Source organism: Pongo pygmaeus, chromosome 12 (assembly GCF_028885625.2).
Source record: "Pongo pygmaeus isolate AG05252 chromosome 12, NHGRI_mPonPyg2-v2.0_pri, whole genome shotgun sequence".
Taxonomy (NCBI): domain Eukaryota; kingdom Metazoa; phylum Chordata; class Mammalia; order Primates; family Hominidae; genus Pongo; species Pongo pygmaeus.
In genome coordinates, this window is record NC_072385.2 from 107674162 (window position 1) to 107687359 (window position 13198).

The 13198-nt window shown below is 42.5% G+C and overlaps 1 protein-coding gene across 4 annotated transcripts in view; it reads right to left on the reverse strand.

Moving 5' to 3' along the window:
* The window catches only part of HADHB (hydroxyacyl-CoA dehydrogenase trifunctional multienzyme complex subunit beta), a 43711-nt gene that overhangs the window by 20670 nt on the left and 9843 nt on the right, over nucleotides 1–13198 (reverse strand). For 3 of the 4 annotated variants that reach the window (XM_054473786.2, XM_054473784.2, XM_054473789.2), the window contains one exon: nucleotides 4634–4733. In XM_054473786.2, coding sequence (XP_054329761.1) covers nucleotides 4634–4733 — 100 coding nt within the window. Of the gene's footprint in view, nucleotides 1–4633; nucleotides 4734–7046; nucleotides 7130–13198 lie in introns of all 4 variants that reach the window. The other variant, XM_063648878.1, reaches the window with a different exon arrangement.

Consider the following 13198-nt stretch of genomic DNA (forward strand, 5'->3'; position numbering starts at 1 on the left):
ACAGGGTCTCACTCTGTCACTCCGACTGGAATGCAGTGGTGCAATCACAGGTCACTGCAGCCTCAAACTCATGGGCTCAAGTGATCCTCCCACTTCGGCCTCCCTTGTAGGTAGGACTACAAGTGTCTGCTACCACACCCAGCTAATTTTTCATTTTTAGTTTTTGCAGAGATGGAGTCTCACTTTGTCCATGCTGGTCTCGAACTCCTGGCCTCAAGCAATCCTCCTACCTCAGCCTCCCAAAGTGCTGGGATTACATGTGTGAACCACTGTACACAGTCCTCCTATATTTATTAATCAAAATTCTTCTGTAAGGAAGACTTGTTCCTTCTTTCTCATTTATTTACTCTTTTTTTTTTTTTTTGAGACAGAGTCTCACTCTGTTGCCCAGGCTGGAGTGCAGTGGCACGATCTCAGCTCACCGCAACCTCCACCTCCCGGGTTCAATCGATTCTCCTGCCTCAGCCTCCTGAGTAGCTGCGATTATAGGCGCCTGCCACCAAACCCAGCTAATTTTTGTATTTTTAGTAGAGAAGGGGTTTCACCATGTTGGCCAGGCTGGTCTCGAACTCCTGACCTCAAGTGGTCCACTCACCTTGGCCTCCCAAAGTATATTTATTTATTCACTTACTTATATCAGATTAGACTCATAGGCATTTGTTTTATTCTTTGGGTTATGTTCCAATACTACTGCAATTTATTTTATTGCTCAAATCATTGCAGTTTTGGTGACCGGTAGCTTCTGCAGGTCAGACCTGTGTCTTTTTGACATGACCCCCTGAACCCCTCTTTTTTTTAAGTACTTCTTTGCTTTCCGGCACTACAAGGTCTCCTTGCTCATCCTGTCTTTTCTCTGGCTCAGCCCTAATCATTCTTCAAAGGAGCTCTGGTTCTTTGTATTGAAGAATGCTATTTAGAAACCAAGATCTGGATATGAATTCTATTTATTTATTTGTCTGTTTGTTTAAAGATCAAAAATAATTCTCTTTATTTTTAAGTCAGAGATTTAATTATTGGATTAAATAAGAAGATTCATTCTTCAAGTTCCTGAAAATTAAAACTTAAAAACTCCAAAATATTTTTACTGCCATTTTCACTTAGAATCACAGAAGAACCATGAGTAGTTTTCCAAATTTTTCATAGGTAAATCCAGTTTCCTCAAATTTAGGACAGATTTGGGGAAAAGTCATGTGTCAATTTGAAATGCCTAAGCCATAAATTATTTATCATTTACAATCCTTTTTTTTTTTTTTTTGAGAGAGAGAGAGTCTCACTCCGTCACCAAGGCTGGAGTGCAGTGGCGCAACGTGCTTCCTGGGCTCAAGATACCCTCCCACCTCACCCTCCCAAGTAGCTGGGATTACAGGCCCACGCCACCATGCCTGGCTAATTTTTGTATTTTTAGTAGAGATGTGGTCTCGCCATATTGGCCAGGCTGGTCTCAAACACCTGACCTCAGGTGATCTGCCCACCTCAGCCTCCCAAAGTGCTGGGATTACAGACGTGAGCCACTGCGCACAGCCAACTTATTATTTACAATCTTTATTCTCATACTCTCACACTCTTCTACCTGAATGATTGACAGACTTCTGAATTCCACTGCTAGAGTCTATTCCCCAGAGTGCTTCCCAAATGCCCCTACCCGTAAGAACGTGGCCTTCCAAATAACACTCAAGTTGAAAGCAACGTTTCTGCAAATTAAACAGAAAAAGACTTTTCCACTTAGAAAATGATCTTCTATTACAGAAGACTCATTTGGCACTTCAGTTCTAACATCAATAATGTAAAAATTGTTGTCCTTATACATTTTCCCTCCATGTTATTATTATTAATTTTTTTTAAGAGACAAGGTCTGGCTCTGTCACCCAGGTTGAAGTGCAATAGCATAGCTCATATACTATCATAGCCCACTGCAGCCTCAAACTCCTAGGCTCAAGCAATCCTCCCGCCCCAGCCTCCCAAGTAGCTGGGACTAGGGACATGCACCACCATGCCTGGCTAATTAAAACACCTTTTTTTTTTTTTTCTTTTTTTGTAGAGATAGGACTGGGAGGTAGAGGGTGAGGAGGGGTTGGGGGTAGGTGTCTAGTTATGTTGCTCATATGTTGCTCAAGCCAGTGTCAAACTCCTGGCCTCAAATGATCCTCCTGCCTCGGCCTCCCAAAGGGCTGGAATTATAGGTGTGAGCCACTGCACCTGGCCTCTAATGTTATTTTTTAGTGACTTTTGTTCTTTACACGAATATTGCCTTAAAATACTTTGTTTCTTTCTTCCCTATTCACTATCATTTCTTACATTACTCAATGTTTTTCTCTTCTCTGTACCACTAGGTTGCTCATTAACCAGAATCCTGAATTAAACTAAAACACAACACACAACAAAGAAAGGAACAACCCTAGGCTAATTTGGTAAATACCTCAAATTAAACTTCATGCAAATACTAATCATCAAATGTTTAATAAAAGTAAATGAAACAGTTGAGTATGTTTGGGTGTTTTTTTTTGTTTTTTGTTTTTTTTGAGATGGAGTCTTGCTCTGTTGCCCAGGCTGGAGTACAGTGGCGCAATCTCAGCTCACTGCAACCTCCACCTCCCAGGTTCAAGTGATTCTCCTGCCTCAGCCTCCCAGGTAGCTGGGACTACAGGCATGCACCACCACACCTGGCTAGTTTTTGTATTTTTAGTAGAGATGGGGTTTTGCCATATTGGCTGGGCTGGTCTCAAACTCCTAACCTCAGGTGATCCACCTGCCTTGGCCTCCCAAAGTGCTGGGATTACAGGTGTGAGCCACTGAACCTGGCCTGTTTGTACTTTTTAACAGCTAGTAAAACAGTTAGTATCAAACACCTACATAATATATACATGATCCTTACAAAAAAAGTCTTCCTAGCCAAGAACTTTCATGTCTTGATGGAACTTTTTCTATTTTATTGCTGCTGAGTAAAAGGAGGACACCATCTTCTTCCTGCTTCTAAAGCCTTCTGATTCTTACTTTTACTATTGTGTCAGTACAGGAAAGAGATTATAGAAACATTGTTAAGTGGATTACTATATTGATAAAATAGGATGAATAAAGAAACGTCACTACCATTTACTTATAACATTACTTCTTCTTTTTTTTTTGAAACAGGGTCTCATTCTGTTGCCCAGGCTGGAGTACAGTGGCGTGATCTTGGCTCACTGCAACCTCCACCTCTTGGGTTCATGAGATTCTCATGCCTTAGTGTCTCGAGTAGCTGGGACTACAGGTGCATACCACCACACCCAGCTAATTTTTGTATTTTCAGTAGTGACAGGGTTTTGCCATGAACTCCTGGCCTCAAGTGATCCACCCACCTTAGCCTCCCAAAGTGCTGGGATTACAGGCATGAGCCACGTGCCCAGCCAACTTACAGCATTACTTCTATAAGAAAATATTTTTGTAGGTCCCAAACCATCTGTTTAAAAATGAACCTTTGTTGTGTGTGTATACACATACACACACACACACGTTTATCTTTCATAAGTCATTGCACGTTACACACAATACTGTGCACCTTGCTTTTTTTTTTTTTTTTTTTGAGATGGGGTCTTGCTCTGTCACCCAGGCTGGAGTGTAGGTAGTAGCATGATCACAGCTCACTGCAGCCTTGACCTCCCAGGCTCAAGTGATCCTCCCACCTCAGCCTCCCGAGTAGCTGGGACTACAGGTATGTACCACCATGCCCAGCTAATATTTTTTATTTTCTGCAGAGACAAGGTCTTGCTATGTTACCCAGGCTGGTCTCGAACTCCTGGGCTCAAGTAATCCTCTTGCCTTGGCCTCCCAAAGTGCTGGGATTACAGGTGTGAGCCACTGCACCCGGGCTGCACCTTGCTTTCTACACTTAACATATCTTCAAGATCTTAGGTCTTCCATATTAGTATATAAAGATAGATCTCATTCTTTTTAACAGATGCCTAACATTCCGCAGCATTTTTTTAAAGCTGGCAACTACCTATTCAAAATATAAACATTAAAACAATCTAAACAGAATAGAACGAACAGTTTAAACCTTGTTATCAAAGTCCATTATCAGCTTTTGGATAGACTAACCTTCACTCGAGGACAGAAAAGAAGCATAAAAGGCCAAGGAGAAGAGCAATTTGGATCTAGGGAATTCTGGAACTGGTCTAGGACTATTCTGGTCCCATACACTTGGGGTTGTGCTATGCCGGGGGTTTGGACCAGCCCTATCAAGTCCAATTTTAACAATTTCCAGGAGGCCAAACCAGTGGATTATATAGGCCTTTCAGAATGCCCATGGCCCACATCTTCAGCACTCAAACTTCTGAGGAGAAACAGGGACAACATACTTGTCTCCAGAAAAGGAAAGGACAGCTCTGTTGGAAGCAAGCCATCTGGACCTCTAGGTTTTCAAAATAGAGCTGTTTCAAGTAAAACTACACTAGACTTATTCATGAGAAGGATAAAAAACAAATGTTGCCATATTATTTCACCACTGTCTTGACTTACTCTATATTAATTTCATGGGACTGCTATCCAAATATTAGTCCACTAACAATATTATTACCTACTGGGTTACATTTACAAAGACTACTTTTGAAAGTGTCTTAAAAGAAGGAAAAAAATAATATGATCATGTCATACTTACGATGTCCCGGACAGCAAAAATGGAGTACGAACACCATCCACCACCACAACGTTCCTTATATTGGGTTTGGCTAATGTCTTCTTCGTTTTGGTCTGGACAGCTTTAAGATAAAGTTTAAAAACAAAAACTACTAATTAAAATATATAAAGTCTGATGACTTTTACTTTTTTTTTTTTTTTAAGATGGAGTCTCGCTCTGTCACCCAGGCTGGAGTGCAATGGCGTGATCTCAGCTCACTGCAACCTCTGCCTCCTGGATTCAAGCAATTCTCCTGCCTCAACCTCCTGAGTAGCTGGGATTACAGGCACCTGCCATCATGCCCAGCTAATTTTTGTATTTTTGTAGAGATGGGGTTTCACCATGTTGGCCAGGCTGGTCTCAAACTCCTGACCTCAGGTGATCTGCCCGCCTCAGCCTCCCAAACTGCTGGGATTACAGATGTGAGCTACCGTGCCTGGCCTACTTTTACATTTTTTAAGATAGTCATTCTAGGAATTATTACATCATTAATGCCAACCTGCATTTGCCATTTACTAAACCACTTTAATTTTTTTAAAAAAGTCTAAGAAGTTGACTAGCATTTGTAAGTTTCTAAATAATATTTAAGATAAACAAAGCTTATATCCAGTGATGAGGGAATTTATGCCATTAACAAAATAGTTCATTTTTACTAAGCGTTTGACAAGCTATTTCATTAAAAGTAACCAAATTTACACGCAAATCTACCCTTAATATTAGAAGTTGCAGTGATTAATATTGTTCACTCTTCGCATAGCTTGATGTTCTTACCTTTCTACGTGGAAATAAGGGGCCCTTGGTTGGTGACTTGCTATTCTGCAAAAATCTACATGCCTAAATACTTTTTAATCTCAAAAAAGCAAACTTCCTTTAGGTTTCTTAAATTAAAGAATAAAATATAAATATGTGCCTATGGTTTTTTTTAAAAAGTAAATAATACTAAACTATGGAGAGTAAAAACTAAAGTTCCCTCTTTATGCCTTCGCCTACCACACTATCTTCTTCTAAGAGGTAAAGTCTGTTTATTTGGTGTACATACTTTCAAATCGTTTCTTTTAGTGCACTTACATGCATATACTTGTACATTATGTATATTTTATTGGCTTAACAATATAGCTGGAAGAACATTCCATGTTAGTATATCAAAATCTAGTTCACTATTTTCTTGCTTTTGTTAATGTTGGAATTTACCTACTCTATCATTATTTGTTATCAGAGATAGAAAAAAATCCTAAATTATTGGGAATACAATGTCAACAACGACCTTACCACACCTGTTAATGTCACAGAGAAATAGTTATAGTAAACATCTACAACCAACTTTAAAGAAATATTAGTGAGAGTTAATAGTCATGATAAAACACGGCATAAAGATGACGCTGGCAGCATTCATGGAGATGTGCTGCCGGTGAAGGAGATAGAGGCAACAAGGAGGTGAGCGAAGAGACTTTGGCAAACCCAAGCATGTGGTACACAAGGCCAGGATAAAGGCAGCGTCAACATGAGTAAAGAGGAAGTTTATAAAAGAAAACAAGGTATGTTGGCAACCAATCAGACATAGAAAGAAGGGAAAGAGGAAAACAGGATTATAAAGGAATCTTAGAGACTAAGAATACCTAGCTACCCGAAACAAAGTGAGAACTGGTTTTGGAAAAAAAAGGGGACTTGATTTTTTTTTTTTTTTTGAGACGATGCCTTGCTCTGTCGCCAAGGCTGGAGTGCTGTGGCATGATCTTGGCTAACTGCAACCTCCACTTCCCAGATCAAGCAATTCTCCTGCCTCAGCCTCCCAAGCAGTTGGGATTACAGGCACATGCCACCACACCTGGCTAGTTTTTATATTTTTAGTAAAGACGGGGTTTCACCTTGTTTGCCAGGCCGGTCTTGAACTCCTGACCTCAAGTGATCCGCCCACCTTGGCTTCCCAAAGTGTTGGGATTACAGGCGTAAGCCACTGCGCCTGGCCTCAATTTTTAAACTCGCTAACTTTGAGGTGACAGAGAGACAACCAGGTGGATATGTTAATTCCACAGTTAGCTAGAAGATGCAAAGCAAAACCTCTGAAGAGAAATGAGTGTAGATTAGAAAGTAATGAAATATTGAAGCTTAGAATACAGAAAGAAAACAGAGATGTATTCTGCAATGCCTGTTCTCCCACAGCCCCCTCTATTTCTTTTATTTTTAAATTTCCTATTTCCTCTTTAACAATAAAAGATACTTTTTTTGTTTGTTTGGATGTGGGGGGGTATTTGTTGTGTTGTTGTTGTTTTGGACATCCCACAGGCCCCTCTAAAGGGAGTTGCCCTGCTTACAGTCCCTGCCAAAGGGGAAGCCATAAGCACATCCCTAAGTCAATATAAAAGCTGATTAGATTCAGAGCAGGTACTGGACTCACCAATGATCCATCCATATAGGAGCCAACCAGAAACCAGTGTCATCTACCTACAAGTGATCAACTGTGTTGGTCAGATTCTCTCTCTAGGCAAAGAAGCATGGAAAGAAATGCCAATTAGTTGAAGCTGAAAAGATACCATGAGGAAGAACCAGGTTGATGGTAAATTGACTTCATTTGTAAGCCAGAGTTTGTAAACCATAAGTGAGCAAATAAGCCAGCCAGAATGAAGAATGATAGAAGCAGAAAGACCAGGAAAGGGACATAACATGTGGTGCGTGAAACAAAGTAGCTGGCCCCTAGAGCTGCTTGCTTGGTTCCTAACTCCCTTCCAGCTGTAGTACACACAAACCTTCTCATCCTTAACTTGAGGGTCCATTACTACACCAAAAAACCCTTAGCTTTGTGATGTCCCTACAATGAGAAGGCTGAGGGAAGATGCGAGACAAACAGTAACTTGAGAGAGAGCAGAAGAATCAAGAGAGAACAGTACACAAGATCAAAGGCAGGAGAGTGTCAAGGAGAACAAGATGGTCAAATGCATCAGTCCTCAAGGAGAATCCTCATTTCAGCAGACAGAAAACAGGTCACTAAATTTGAAGATCTGCAGACTATTCATGACTGACCTTGCAGGTGACAGGTCGAATGGTACACCATCATGTCATTCCACATTTTAAAAACTAACCAAGCCAGGCGTGGTGGCTCACGCCTGTAATCTCACCACTTTGGGAGGCTGAGGTGGGCAGATCATTTGAGGTCAGGAGTTCAAGACCAGCCTGGCCAACATGGTGAAACCCCGTCTCTACTAAAAATACAAAAATTAGCTGGGCACGGTGGTATGCTCCTATAATCCCAGCTACTGGGGAGGCTGAGGCAGGAGAATGGCTTGGACCCAGGAGGTGGAGGTTGCCGTAAGCTGAGATCGTGCCACTGCACTCCAGCCTGGGTGACAGAGCAAGACTCTGTCTCAAAAACAAAACAAAACAAAACCAAAAAACTGACCATATATTCCTTTTATACACTTTCAGATAAAATTCAAATTCTTAACTCTTCTAACAAATAGCCTGTTTTACTCGGTTCCACCTTAAGTATTTTCCACTACTTCTCAAAATAGAACAAGATGAGCCAGCCCCCAGTCCTTTACAGCTTTGCTCAGGTCAACCTCCTTGCCTTTACTTATGGACCTCCCATCTGCCTGGCCCCTTTTTTGCCCATCTAATTCTTACCTGTCTCTTGGGCCTCGTTCACATTCTACCTCCTAGTAAAGCCTTCCCTGATAACTACAGTTACTAATGGTTCCTGCCTCTAAACCTCTGGGCAACCTCTAGGGCACACTGGCCATTCCAAATAATTTAGCATATTATAAAGTAATTAAACTAACTCTACAAGGCACATTTAAAAAATATTCGTTATTATATGTAGGAGATCAGTTGGAGTGGTGGGAGAAACTATAGGGAAAGGTGCAGGCCTTCTAAAAGGTCAGAAGGTTCTGCAGAGCCCTGGGGGAGAATAGCTGAAGGCAGCTGTTCTATAACCCTGAGGCAGAGGACAAGGAGTAGGTACAAGGGAGTGTAGGGGAATGTATCTTAAACTAGCTTATTTATGTTGACCAGGAGCTGATCTTTGATCATCCATGCAAGACGTTCCTGGAAGGGGAGAAATAAATGTTAATCACCCACAGATTGTGTTTGCTCCAAGCTTTCATCATTGTGCCTACACTGAATAAAAGCAAGGAGCTCCAGCTTCTCGGGGCTGCTGCACTTTGGCCACTAGACCCAGGCAGACCCCTAGCTGCTCTTACACTGCATACTTGTGTCTGAGTACTCATTTCATCTGTCAGTTGGCCAGCGTCTGCGGGACAGACCTGGCAGGTGGTGCCCCATGTGAGGCATGCTGCAATGGATCACGACAGAACCCTTGAAAATGAAAGTGAAGTGACTGTGCAGTAAGTAATTCGTGCCCGCTCAGGATTTCCAAGTTCGAGGGGATTTTCAAGCCAGGGTTTCATCATGGGACATGATGTTCAAGCTAGGGTTTCATCATGGTGAGAGGCAGGACTAGCTGGATTTCCTAGGCCGACTAAGAATTCCTAAGCCTAGCTGGGGAAGGTGACTGCACCCACCTTTAAACACGGGGCTTGTAACTCAGCTCACACCCGACCAATCAGGTGGTAAAGAAGGCTCACTAAAATACCAATTAGGTTAAAAGCAGGAGGCAAAGAAATAGTCAAATCATCTATCATCTGAGAGCACAGGGGGAGGGACAATGATTGGGATATAAACCCCAGGCATTTGAGCAAGGAGGGGCAACCCCCTTTGGATCCCCTCCCCTTGTATAGGAGCTCTGTTTTCACTCTATTAAATCTTGCAACTGCACACTCTTCTGGTCCGTGTTTGTTCTGGCTCGAGGTGAGCTTTTGCTCACCCTCCACCACTGCTATTCGCCACCGTCACAGACCCACTGTTGACTTCCACCCCTCCGGATCCAGCAGGGTGTCCGCTGCGTTTCTGATCCAGTTAGGCACCCAGTGCCATTCCCGTTCGGGCTAGAGGCTCGCCATTGTTTCTGTGTGGCTAAGTGCCCAGGTTCGTCCTAATCAAGCTGAACACTAGTCGCTGGGTTCCACGATTCTCTTCCATGACCCATGGCTTCTAATAGAGCTATAACACTCACCGCATGGCCCGAGGTTCCATTCCTTGGAATCCATGAGGCCAAGAGCCTCAGGTCAGAGAAAAAAAGGCTTGCCCCCATCTTGGGAGCGGCCTGCCCCATCTTGGGAGCTCTAAGAACAAAGGCCCACCCGTAACAATGGGACATGAGTTATCAGCTCAACAGCAACAGTACGTAAAAGTATTGAAACAGCTGCTTGAAGCTAGCAGAGCCTCGGTTTCGGAGGCTCAGTTAAAGGACCTAATGCAAACTGTTGTTTTCCATAACCCATGGTTCCCAGAAGAAGGCACACTAGACCTAGAGCTCTGGGAACAAGTCGGAAGAAATTTTTTTTTTTTTTTTTTTTTGAGAGAGAGTCTCACTCTGTCCCCAGGCTAGAGTACAGTGGCACAATCTTGGCTCACTGCAAGCTCTGCCTCCTGGGTTCACACCATTCTCCTGCCTCAGCCTCCTGAGTAGCTGGGACTACAGGCGCCCGCCACCACGCCCGGCTAATTTTTTGTATTTTTAGTAGAGACAGGGTTTCACCGTGTTTGCCAGGATGGTCTCCAACTCTTGACCTCGTGATCCTCCTGCCTTGGCCTCCCAAAGTGCTGGGATTACAGGCGTGAGCCACCACGCCCGGTCACAAGTGGGAAGAAATCTTAAATGACATCATGCACAAGGGCGACAGGTCCCAGTAACATCTTTAACGTTGTGGGCCTTAGTTAGGGCTGCTTTGGCCCTGCTCTACACAGAACAGCCTAAAAAGAGAAGGGAAGAGGAACCATCGCCTACCTTACCACTTCCTCCTCCCTCAGCCCCACCGTTACTGGGTAAAGGTGCCACAGAGGAGACAGAGGTTTTTCCTGAGCCCACTCTCCCAATAAACTGGGAAGAAGATAATGGATATACTACAGTTATGGGACCCTGTCTTAGGCAAGCAGCATTAGAAGGGGAGCTCTTGGCCAGGTGTGGTGGCTCACGCCTGTAATCCCAGCACTTTGGGAGGCCGAGGTGGGCAGATCACGAGGTCAGGAGATCAAGACCATCCTGGCTAACACGGTGACACCCCATCTCTACTAAAAGTACAAAAAATTAGCCAGGTGTGGTGGCAGGCACCTGTAGTCCCAGCTACTCGAGAGGCTGAGGCAGGAGAATGGCATGAACCTGGGAGGCGGAGCTTGCAGTGAGCCGAGATGGCGCCACTGCACTCCAGCCTGGGCGACAGCGCGAGACTCCATCTCAAAAAAAAAAAAAAAAAAAAAAGACGGGGAGCTTTTAGCCTTCCCAGTGATGCAAGATCAACAAGGCAATCAGGTACATGAACCCATTACTTTCAACACTTATAAAGAAATAAGAAAAAGCATTAGAGAAAACAGAGCCACTAGCACATTTACGAGAGGACTGATTGAGGCCATAGCAGACAACTACCATATGACCCCTTTCTAATAATGGCCAATTATGTATTCAATAGTCACCTAAGGACTCTCGTTCTGCCTCATGTGCACACTAGCTCCTAAGCACATCAAAATTTTCTCAAGGGCAAGACAATACAGCTCCATTTTATATATTCTACAGTGCTCTGGGCACACACAGTAATGAATTATAAGAATCTGAATTGGGAGCTAAAATATCTGGGCTGAAGGCCTACTCTGCCACGATTTTCTTATTTGCAAATATTAGAGCTGAACTAGATAACCTCAAAGGCTCTGACCAACTCCAAAAGCTACAATTCAATGGCTGATTGATATACATTCTATACTCTTTAAAAATAATTAAAATCAAAGAAGATAATAAATGTGTCATGTATTATACAACTATTATACACGTGTGTGGGTATATATATACACACACACACAGAGATAGACATCTATACATAGACATAACCATCAAATCAGTCAAAATTTCCATCAGACACTTACATTTCCAGTCCATCAGATGACTAAAAACATCCATAAATTCTGTACCCCTCTATTTTAATTCCTTCATCCTAACAGCTCTGTCAGGAAGAGATATTCACATGAGCTTCACAAGGAATTAGTTATAAAATTACTGCAATCTTCAAACCAGAATGCCAGTTAAAACAAAAAAAAATTACTGCAACCTAAAAGCTGCTCAGCACAGGCACATGCCTGCTTCCTCCCTCAAATCAGCTGGCCACTTCCCATCGTTTTATCACATGCCTTCTGGTACCACTATCATCATCAGCATTAATGCAAGTTACTTGTGGGACACTGTTATATTTGCAGAACACCATGTTATACACTGGAGATACCAAAAAGCTAAAGACTCACAGGGCTTACAATACAGTTGGGGAGACACAAACATCAGAAACAGTTACAGAGCAATATAAGGAATAGTTTAGACACCAGATACATGGTTTCCTCTGCTGGTATTCAGAATGACCTTCTCCCACTTGGCAAGGATCAGGTCTACTTGTGTGACTTTGCAAAGCAAAGACCTGGGTCAACATTAGAATTAGGGAAAAGGCAAAACAAGATAAGAATTATTTATGGGGCTACTACAAACCTATATTCTAGTTAGAATGTAAAGGCCACAGGAAATATATTTGTTATATGACAATATGAAACTTCTCTAGTTGGGATTAGGCAATAATAGAAAAATACCATCCTGCACTTATAGCGAATTTATAGTTTTTAAAGTGCTTTGAGATATCTCATAACTATATGAGGCTGACAAGACTAGATTTATTATATATTTCTTTTTTAGATGAAGAAACCAAGCACAGGGAAGTAAAGTGACCAGTTCGAGGCCACACTGCCCAGAAAGAGGTAGAGCTGGAAGAGAGCACAGGTCTTCTGAATCCTGGGAACCAAATCCCAGGACTTTTTCTTTCTTTTTTTTTTTTTTTTTTGAGCCGGAGTCTCGCTCTGTCACCTAGGCTGGAGTGCAGTGGTGTGATCTTGGCTCACTGCAAGCTCCGCCTCCTGGGTTCAAAGATTCTCGTGTCTCAGCCTCCCAAGTAGCTGGGACTACAGTTGTATGCCACCACGCCCAGCTAATTTTTGTATTTTTAGTAGAGATGGGGTTTCGCCATGTTGACCAAGCTGGTCTCAAACTCCTGACCTCAGGTCATCCACCTGCCTCAGCCTCTCAGTGCTGGGATTACAGGCGTGAGCCTCCACACCCAGCCTGGAAGGTATTTTTTCTATGAAGTTATTATATATGTAGAAATACCATAATAAAACCAAAATCAAAGGCATGGGTCAATACAGAATCTAGGCAAGGAGAAAAATGTTAAGAATTTTTCAGGGTGTTTTTAGCACTAGCCAGTGAAGACAAAAACCTACAGCAGATTCTCCAAAAATCTGCAGTAAAGAAGCCTAATTCATTGGGTTTACTAAGGATGTAAATGACCATATAAAATCAACACATTTCCTTACTCTTTCATTTCATATTAACTAAACAACTTTCTTTTATTAACTAGTTCCTAATCACTTCTATTTCAGGAATGGGCCCTCTTGCACATGGGAGAAGAAGAT